Source organism: Sander vitreus, chromosome 15, assembly GCF_031162955.1.
Source record: "Sander vitreus isolate 19-12246 chromosome 15, sanVit1, whole genome shotgun sequence".
Taxonomy (NCBI): domain Eukaryota; kingdom Metazoa; phylum Chordata; class Actinopteri; order Perciformes; family Percidae; genus Sander; species Sander vitreus.
In genome coordinates, this window is record NC_135869.1 from 19,959,898 (window position 1) to 19,970,066 (window position 10,169).

Here is a 10,169-nt window from a genome sequence, read left to right on the forward strand (position 1 = left end):
TCCTTGGCTTAAACAACGTTGAAGGCTCCTGCACTAGACCTTAATTGCTGCATAAGGTTTAGAGGTTTGTAACCGTGTGCTTGAAAGAGAAAAGGACTTGGATCTTTTCGTTGTCCACTACTGACAACTAGTCCTGGCTGCTATGATCTCTGTTAGGTCATTGACTAAACTTTGTTAGTGCTGGGGTGTCCCGAAAACAGTTAACACGCATAGTACTACATACATAACTGCAACATCGAATAAAGGCAGTCCTGGGTTTATCCAAAAAATAAAAGAAAGAATAAGAGCTGTGTATGAAATAGTTCAATCTTTATTTCTCCTCACACAATGCACTCATAGCTGATTTATCATGCATCATCTTCTTTAAATCAGGTGTATTCAGTCACGACTTTGAATGACTCCCTCCCAAATAAACATCCGTTTGTGACATTGCACATTTTGTTGTGTTCTCTGTTATACAATTAAAAACAAAAAAGCAAATTTGGATTGTAACATCTTCAATCCACATAGTTGGTTAAAAAAAAAAAAAATCTAATCCCCTCGTCATGCTACAGGCGACCGAGCCAGCTGAAAGTCTAGAAGCAACACAGTGGCAGGCGGAGTACATGCACTCTCTAGCACGTAACTTTTATAGCAACCCTTTCCTGACAAACTGTCGGCATCCTCAGGTTGCTCATGACATTTTCAGTTATTTTTTGCACAAACCCTCTCCAACACTGAAATATACCTTTATGATTTCGTTCAAATAAAAACATCACTAACATAATAATTTGTCTTTTAAAAAAAAGCTTTACAAACCTTTAAAATCGTAAGGCAACAGGTTTTTCCCTTAGCATCAAATGTTTTATTCTATCTCCATCCCCCTTTCCTACTTTAGACTTTTTTTCCCATGAGCCACAAAAGGTACTCTTTTACATACATTTTCCACTGAGGACAGAACAGTAACATATTGTAGATGAGCATGTTATGTGAAGCTTTTTGTTACCTCCAACTGTTGTGCCCGATATGTAAAGGTTAAGAGGAAATGCAGTAAAATAAAGTCATTGAGCCACATTTAACAGCTTCTAAAGATTAAAATAATATGGACAAATGTGACTGAAACCAAAGACAAGTAAGATTTTATCCACAGACTGTGTTGAAGATTAACATTCAAATCACTGCATTGTTTTTGCCGTGTTGCATCTTAACTTTTCCAGTCAGTCAAACTCCATGTGCCACAAAATCTCTAATCTTCTTGTCAACCGTTTACCGACACCTATTTATGTGACTGAAAATCTTACATTATTGAAACTAATGGAGTTGGAATGTTCTGTCACATGTCTGAGCTTCAAATGCTGGTAACTAAATATACTTTTTTTTTTTTTTTCTTCCTCTAAGTCTTAATTCCTTATGCATTTTCACTCATGGTCGTTCTTAATTTAAAAAAATAAATAAATCACTCTGCCGTAAATCATCTGAAAATAAAATAAGTTAGGTGCTGTTAGAAATCCTACCCATTAGTCAGTCACCTTTGGCTTGCATAGAGACATTCTGATGCGATTTGAAGACTTTTTGTCAAGATGTTGAGACAACTGTGTATGAAAAAGCAGAAGCTTTGAAATGATTGATTATTAACGCCCTGTTGGAAATCAACATCACTGTAATCCTAACTCAGCCAACTCCCACATTCAGCTTTTTCAGTTATTAAATACGTATTGCCCAAACACACCATCCCTGAGCCACAGACCACAACTTAGTCTGACAGACCTTGCATAAAAAGTAGACCACTGCTCATCATTGCTACTTTTGCAACCTTTTGGCAATAACCCCTGCCATCATACTCTGCATGAAACACTATGGGGTGTTAAAGCTGATGTTGTATATTTAAAATAAGATTTTATTTTAAATTAAGCTTTACTGAACAAAACTCTTCTCACAAATGTATACCCTTTATACTATTTTATTTTACAAATCTTAGCTAAAAGGCAATTAGGTTTCTCCACTGAAGGAAAACAGGAACATATTTCAATGTCCAGCAAAAGGGAGACAGATCCTATGAAACGAAATCCGGTAGCACAACATTAAATTAAAAAGACCAAAAAAGGACAAAATTAAATTAAGAAAACGGTAACATGAGCACTACAGTGACTGTAAGAACCTTCCATCTATCACTGATCTTTGTCTTCCTTTAAACTCCTCTCTCTCTGTGCCTTCTCTCTTTCAGCATAGGAGTGTCGGACCACATGTTAAATTTCCCTGCAGCGAGAAAAACGGGTCAGCTCCGATCTTGGCACTAAAGGGCTCTCTGTTGTTCCCATCCCATTTAACCACAGGGCAGTATGAACTGCACGCTCCTTGACTCGATACTCGTGTGTGCGTTTGTCACCGAAACTCATAAATAGGCATACTGTTCTCTCGAACATGGTTTAGGTTTAGAGACTGGTACCTGCAGAGGCAAGAAAGAAAACGGAGAGAAATATCGGCATAAGAATCATGTACTAATGTGGCGAAAAACATTGACTCTGGTTTGTGATGTTTGGTAGTTACCATTCTGAGCTCCTATGGTAATAATACCCCTCGATAGTGGCTGTGGACTTCTGGAAACAGATGTAATAGAAGCCAGCGAAGGAGGCACCGCTGATGTCTTTGATAGTGTGGTCTGGAACTAGAAACTGCTCCTGAGAGGAGGGGGGGGGGGGGGGTGGAGGTTAGAGGTCAAAGCTACCACAAAGACAGAGGGAGAAATGAGAGGTGACAGTAAATGTATGTACTAACCTTCCACCTCATGAAGACATAGTCACTGTTGTTCAACACTTCATAGTCAAAGTCATCCGAGTTGAAGCTTTTGGCGTATTTGTAAAATGGCTGGAACTTGCCCTGGTAAGAGTTCATTAAATACAGGTAAGAGAACAGAAACTATGGAAAAATGGTCTAATTTCCTGCCATGTAAATTATCATTAATCATTTCATGCTTATAAAATACAGAGATGCCCGTTGTTCCTTGATATTAACTTCACTTTAACAGTTGCCATGGGCTTTTCTCACAACACAGTGATAAGCGCTGCTTCTGCCTGGCTCCATCTATTGTTGATCAAGAGGTAGCCAAACAAAATGAAAAAGACAAAACATCATTTTGCACATCATTTTTTTTTCTTTTTCTTGTTCCCCTCCCATCATATGGAAGACTACTCACATTGTGATTGCTCAATGTATACATCCTGCTGTTGGTGTATGATATTTGAACATTAAACGAATGCACAAATAATACCGCACTAAAATAAAAGTCAAACGGGACATACCCAGTGCTTTCTGTCCACGTCCTCATCTGCGTCCCACTTCCTAGTTAAAAAAGGCCTTTTTTGACTGATAATTTCACCAGCAAAGAATGTTGTGAGAGTGGGATACTCCTGTCACACAGAGAAAGGAATGAAAAAGCGGATACATTAATAGTGGTTCAACTTTGTGTATGCCTGAAAAAATGCTTAAAAAGATAATTATCAACATTTTGCATGTAGACTTACTGCCTTGCATGTGTTTTTTTTGCAGTAGATAGAGCAACTGACACGCTATTATGTACTGGATAGTCTCGCATTGGCAGACCTATCTCCACATCGCTGCAGAGTAAGGTCGGGGTACACCACAGATGCATTGTGGGATAGGAGAAAAAAAAATGCTCTGGGTTGTTTACATTGCTTTAACCCAATCACAATCGTCTTGGGTGACACTAAGTTCCGGACACAGCAATGGTGGCTCTGCAAAATGGTCTTGAGAAGGAACTTTTAGTTCCCAAAACATCTCAGTTAGAGAGTAAATGCCATAAACATCTTCTTTGTAAATCTTTACAATCATTCACCAAAAGAACAAGCAGGCCTGCCTTATTGCACGATCCAAATTCTCTTCAAAAGCTTTTCAGAGTGTAGCTTGCTAGTTTGAAGCTTGTTGATGTTTCCCAAAGCGAAGGGATTTTGAGAACGGCAACACACAGAGAGCAGAAGGTGAGGGACTTCTGGCGTGTATATGTCAGGCTTTATCCTGGAAATGTACTTCCGTTGATCCAGACTACAGGCTAGAGTGTGTAGACCTGAAAGATTAGGTTAAACCTAGTGGTCTTACATTTGTCTACCATTAATCTAACTTTAGAAACCAGTATGTGCAGAATAAAGGTCAGTCTTACGACATCTGGAAGCTCACCTCAGTCAGGCCTTTGATCTTCAGGTATCCACACAAATATGAGTCCTCCACAGTCACATGCTGCGAACAGATTTAGGGAACACATAATTATGTATCTCAAGTAGCCTGAAATCACAGGTGCAAAAATGGTACTCCTCCTTCTTAATGACGTAAAACAAATTGCAGGAGGGCTGGCGTGAACAGAGACAAACCGTACAATGTGGGCTGCTGACATTGCTGTCAAAATTAATGCTAATAGATTAATTCCACTCATTTAGGTAGATACATGTACAAAATGCTAACGTGTCTGGGTAGTATGTATAACGTTACTGCAAAAATAGGTGACGAAAAGGTTAATTAATGAAATTAGGTCTCAACTCACAATGTAACAGATGTCACCTAGCAAAACTAGGTCTGCGCGTTAGTATTGTATAACAACCATAAAAAAAGCTTACGCTAACGCCAGCTAACTTAGCAAATTTGGATGACTTTGCATATAACAATAAACAAACAAATGTTAAACAACCAAACAAGTTCATGTCAATAAGACATTACCTGCAAAACAACCTCAACGTCGTACGAGTTGCCTTTGCTCTTCTGATAACCCCGAAACTGTGAGCCGCTGTACAGTAGCGAAGTGGCCACCCCCGGCTGGTAGGTGTTGATCGGGGAAGGGGGAACAAGAGAGGCCGAGGATGGGCAGGCCGAGCCGGTGCTACTGCAGCACTCTGCTCGGACAGGCATGATGAGTCCTAAAGTGCCGTTAGCAACCGTCATGAACTTTACGACTGAGTACACCACAGCTGGACAGAGAATCGGTCCTGGCAGAGGGTCTACCTGCTGCAAAAAAAATTTCCGAGGTCCCAAAACTTTGCTCAATTTTGCTAGCTGTCCATCGATGACTGGAATACTGCAACGTTTCATTTGAGAATCCAGCTTCCCTGAATTTCATTGGCTGGAAACTGGTGCTCGGCTTGAGCAAGTTTACCCAAATGCATTCTGGGATTTGTATTCAATTTTCTACTACACTAGACATGTGGAGAAACTTACAATGTTTTGATCACCGAGTCTAGAAACAAAGATATTTCTTCAGTCTCTACAATATCATATATAATAAAAAATACTATATTTACATATGATGAAATATATACCAAAACATTTTATTTGTATCCATTAACTATTTTATTATATTTAGTTTGATGCTGTTTTATTAGCACAGTGAAAATTGTGAATGTTAAGACTTTGAGTCCTTGAATATATACCTCTGTTTTGTGTTGAACAGATGTTCCTGTAATTGTTGGAAATGTTTCTAAAAACTTTAAAGACATCACTTATTTAGAGATATATCGTGGACACGATTGTTAGATGGTTTGTATTTATTTGTTTGTTTGTTTTTGATTTTCTTAAATTAATTTGCTTATTTCATTGCTTCAATCTAAAAAATATTTTTACATGTGTATGCATTTGTTTATATATATATATATACATATATATACATATGTGTGTATATATAAATTCTTCTGTTGTTGGTCTACACTACCTGTACTGTTGCATTTGTTATAATGCTATTCTATCTGTAATAAAGTTGTTTTAATAAAGATGAAGTGTTATTCACACAGGTCTCATGTATGTGGTTGGCCGGGGTACATAAATAGACAGCAAGAAAACAGGTGGGATTCCTTATTATATATATTTAATTGTCTATGGAACAAATATAGAAATGAAAGAAGACATTTTTACATGCACACTAACATTTGTTACAGTTGTCAAGTCAGGTTGCGAAAAAAACATAAACAAATGTTTTTGGCGAAATTTTTTTACAGATGATGATACTGCAACTCCTCCAGCTGCTCCCACAAGTGGTCCACATATCTGTGGATGTCTGAGATGCGCATGCGGTTCCGCTTAAGTTCTTTGTCTTGAATCTGTAATAACCAAGCAAACAATAGCAAGACTGTGAGATACGGGATGTCATCCATATGAAAATGGGAACTGGGGTGTTTGTTTTAATGTAATTTCAGCTCTCTACCCCTTTAATGAGGGCCACTTTCCAGGCATTGACACGTGTAACCAACTGAGTCTCTCGGCCATTGATCTTCTGCAGGTGGTTATCGTGGCCAGTTGTCAGTGCATCCATCACTGTGTCTTTGTCTGTAAACAGCTACAAAGAGAAAACACAATTGTGAACGGCTGAAGGCACTGACACTGGTAATAAACCATGTCCCCACCTTGTCGGACTCATCCAGGTTAATCTCTTCACATTAGACTTTATCTGCAATATATATATATATACTTCTTTACATATATATGCTAAATTTAGCCTTCAGGCCTTTAAAAATGGTGGCCATAATGTTACACTGTAGTGTCGACATGGCAGTGTGTACAGGTTTATTTTCTTTATTTGGTCTCTGAGATTAAACAGAGCAGAACTGAGAGAGAAGTCTGACATTTTTATAATAGTCCCAATAAATATATATTGCATCCCATATTTTGGATAGCAAGTTTGGTCTATAAGGAATAACCCCCTTACCATTTTAACATCGTCTGGCATGTCCTTGTCCAGTTTGTCCTTTGCCATGTTCTCCAGAGTTGCTACAGCAATCTTTCGCACCTTCTCATTATAATTATCCTCCAGATCTCGACATTGCGCAAATGTATGACTGTGTCATGGAAATTCTAAATTAGACAATCACTCATTTTGCACCCAAACTGTGTGTGTGTGTGTGTGTGTGTGTGTGTGTGTGTGTGTGTCACTGTGTATGATTTAAACACTAACATTTTAACATGTCTGGATTACTGGCCACAGAAAGCGGGCAACTGCCCTGGAACCCAGATTTGAGTACATTAAGATTGAATGGGGAGGAAGTTGCTACCCCAAATGAGGATGTACAGTATTTCAATAGCTTGAACCTGAGAACAGTAATGAACCAGTGTTATTAGAAATGATTCAAATCTCTTAAGATGATGAACACCGAGAAAGGATATATCCCTTGAACAGTTTCACTGAAGTTGCCAACCATGTCTGAGATGTTGATGTCCAACTTTTTGATGATATCCTGAAATGAACAAGAGGCTTCATTATGAGTTAAAAAAAAAAAAGAAGAAAAAGACAGGAGACAGTTTTTTAAATTAAATGTTAAATTTTTTGAATCTGTATCTATAGAATCAATAATAAACTATGTAACATAACTTATGTTACTAAGGCTAAAGAGAGAATTAAGAAGTGGCTCAAATGACATACACTTTAAGCAGATTGAAGATCATATGCTTTACAAAGTATAGAAGGTATACACACTGGCACAAACACGTACACACACACACACACACACACACACACACACACACACAGTTTGGGTGCAAAATGAGTGATTATCTAATTTAGAATTTACCTCCAGCTGGTTGACCAGCTGAAACTCCAGTGCCGTGAGGCTGTTACAGAGTTGGTTGATTTCATCGTTGTAGTGGTTGATCTTGATCTTGATCAGGTCTGGGTCTGATATCTGCTTCAACTCCACTATCCTCTAGAAAGGTGAGAACACAAGAGAAATCCTTATACTAATCAATCATATCAGGTTACTAATGTGTCTAAATACAGTAGTACAGGTCTTAATTGGTCCTCACAGCTCACCTTTTTCTGTTCCTGCTCAAAATTTGCCAATATTTCCGATGCTTTCTGCTGGTAGTCCATCACAGCCTTATTCTGACCACCGAAGAAGGAGTTCACCTCCGTCACTCTTCGCTTATGTTCAGCCAAACCTATTTCAAATAACTGCATACACAGCGCCACCATTTGGTGCTCAAATGTAAGTATAGGGTTAAGGAATTCAAGTGCTAATTTCCACAGATTATATTTTATTACCAATACACTTTAGAGAAGAGTCCCGTACACTGACCATTACGCAAGCAATCATTGATTTAGAAAAATACAACGTTTCGGTCTCTGAGACCGAAACGTTGTATTTTTCTAAATCAATGATTGCTTGCGTAATGGTCAGTGTACGAGACTCTTCTCTAAGCTTTTGATCTGCTTCTTTTGATCATATCCTACGCACCTGTCCGACAAAAGAGGTGTGCAAAAAAGCTTTCTTACATTACCAATACACCTGCATTGATTAGAAACATAGACAGCAAAGGATATGTTTGAAGCAGGTTAGCCACTTCAGGCACACAGTGCAGTGTCTCTGCCTCTGGATCGTCTTCAAACATGCTTTTAAACAGGTAAGAGCCATTCAGGAACTCCACAAAGGCATCCTGTAGGGAAGAAGAACTGAATTTACACACAGTCCATATACAAATTATGAGAGATCAGTGGAAAATAATGTTGATGATCACCAAATGTGAGCTTTATATTACCGTGTGTAATTTGACTTCAGATTCCTGGCTTTGCTCAGCCTCATCAGCTTGTTGCATCAGCAGCTCCTCGCGTTTCATCTCCTCAAGAACATAGTGGTATTTGATAGATGCTTCATTTTTCTGTACATAGACACATGATATTTTAGTTATACAGTATCAACATGGCAAATGGCCATGTGGAATTTCCAAAGAAACTTGGGCATAGTCATGTTTTAAGATAAAAATAAAAATAACTTAAAAGAAAAAGGAGAAGACGCTAGATTGCAACTTGGATTTGAGTCAAAACACACCACTGTTTATACTTACTGTCTTCTCGTCAAGTAATCTGTAGTCAAGACACACCAAGTTTGGAAAGTAGGCTGCGATGAAAAGTTTGTAATCGTCTTCCTTTGAGACAGGATTTCCAAATAGGTTGACAGTGAACAGGTTCTTGAACTTCCTGAGATAGAGCACCTTTGAAATGTGTTAAATTTGCAATAGGTTATGCAAACATTCTGTAATGTTATATTCTGAAACTGCAAAACACAAATGTTACATAATACAAATGTAGCATGTTACACATCATATGTGACACATTTATGCAAGAAAATGTTACTCTGTCCAGCTTTTCAATGAGGTTGTTGGCGATGAAGAAATGAGTGATTTTCTCAAGTGTGTCCATGTTTTCAATAACAGAGATTCTGTTATTGGACAAATTCAGAACTTCAAGCTTCCGCAGAGACTCCAGACCTTCAATTTTCTCGATGCTGTTGAATGACAGATCTAAAAGACACATTCAGAATAACTGTCATTACTACTGGTAGTTATTGGGCTCATATTTTTTAAGATGTTGTCTACATCTTTGCCAATACATGTAGAATTATTACAAGTAAGCATTAGCAGAATATAAAACTACCAAGCGTCATCTTACTAAGCCATGTCAGATTAATCAATCGGTCCAAGCCTTCAATCTTCTCTATGAGGTTGTGGTTCAAATCCAGTTTTGCCAAGGATGTGAATTCCCATAAGTGGTCAATAATCAGGATGTCTGTGAACAAACACATGTAAATGTAACTGGACTGCATTTATATAGTGCTTTTCTAGTCTCAACATCTACTCAAAGTGCTTTGACATAGCGCAGGAACCATGGTGGCCGAGGCTGCAATACAAGGTGCGACCTGCTCATCAGATAAACATTGTCTTGCCCAAGGACACTTTGGCATGGGACTGCAGGGCCAGGCTACAGACCTTCCGAATAGATCACTCCACAACCTGAGCCACAGCTGCCCCTGAAAGCCTCTCACATACCTAAACCCAATACACATTCATACACAGATTTATTTTTTTCTTACTTCTGTATTCCAGACGTAGTTTAAGGATTTCACTGAAGTGGATTTCCTCCGCCTTGACAATAAGCCCAGCCTGATCTTGAGGATCTTGCTCTGCTTGCTCCACTATTGCCTTCTGCAGAATCTCCTCATCCATCAACATGGTAGATTTACCACAACGCCTCGTCATCCTGCTGCTAGTTGGAGGCCCGCTTGACTTCACTTTATCCTCTGCTCAAAGAAGAAAGTAGATCATATTTTGTGAATTTGGAGCTTGGCTTGTTCGGTTAAAGATTAGCTATGCTAAACAAAGAAGAAAATTATTTTTGATGGCGTAGGATGATATTAACTCACACCATT

The 10,169-nt window shown here is 38.5% G+C and overlaps 2 protein-coding genes across 2 annotated transcripts; both read right to left on the bottom strand.

Moving 5' to 3' along the window:
- Nucleotides 1-292: 292 nt before the first annotated feature.
- gid4 (GID complex subunit 4 homolog) lies at nt 293-5,086 on the bottom strand. The gene is made up of 6 exons (XM_078270094.1): nt 4,705-5,086; nt 4,171-4,230; nt 3,279-3,386; nt 2,755-2,856; nt 2,527-2,657; nt 293-2,425 (listed from the first exon to the last, which is right to left on the bottom strand). The coding sequence occupies exons 1-6, from the start codon at nt 5,071-5,073 to the stop codon at nt 2,362-2,364; spliced, it is 834 nt and encodes a 277-aa protein (XP_078126220.1). The 5' UTR covers nt 5,074-5,086; the 3' UTR covers nt 293-2,361.
- A 739-nt stretch (nt 5,087-5,825) lies between these two features.
- On the bottom strand, nt 5,826-10,036 carry drc3 (dynein regulatory complex subunit 3). The gene is made up of 12 exons (XM_078269563.1): nt 9,834-10,036; nt 9,413-9,529; nt 9,098-9,264; nt 8,809-8,955; nt 8,503-8,622; nt 8,288-8,400; nt 7,778-7,952; nt 7,539-7,670; nt 7,133-7,205; nt 6,680-6,801; nt 6,179-6,310; nt 5,826-6,074 (listed from the first exon to the last, which is right to left on the bottom strand). Exons 1-12 carry the CDS (start codon nt 9,997-9,999, stop codon nt 5,967-5,969), a joined length of 1,572 nt encoding a protein of 523 aa, XP_078125689.1. The 5' UTR covers nt 10,000-10,036; the 3' UTR covers nt 5,826-5,966.
- Between the last annotated feature and the right edge of the window lie 133 nt (nt 10,037-10,169).

Excerpts from the sequence above, each read along its gene's own strand:
- gid4 (XM_078270094.1), bottom strand. The coding sequence starts at position 5,073 with ATGAAACGTTGCAGTATTCCAGTCATCGATGGACAGCTAGCAAAATTG. Across the intron at positions 3,387-4,170 it reads AGATCAAAGGCCTGACTGAG|GAGTATCCCACTCTCACAAC; the intron begins GTGAGCTTCCAG and ends TCTGTGTGACAG. Across the intron at positions 2,857-3,278 it reads ACGTGGACAGAAAGCACTGG|GGCAAGTTCCAGCCATTTTA; the intron begins GTATGTCCCGTT and ends AACTCTTACCAG.
- drc3 (XM_078269563.1), bottom strand. The coding sequence starts at position 9,999 with ATGACGAGGCGTTGTGGTAAATCTACCATGTTGATGGATGAGGAGATT. Across the intron at positions 8,956-9,097 it reads TCATTGAAAAGCTGGACAGA|GTGCTCTATCTCAGGAAGTT; the intron begins GTAACATTTTCT and ends CACATTTCAAAG. Across the intron at positions 6,075-6,178 it reads AAGTGGCCCTCATTAAAGGG|ATTCAAGACAAAGAACTTAA; the intron begins GTAGAGAGCTGA and ends TGGTTATTACAG.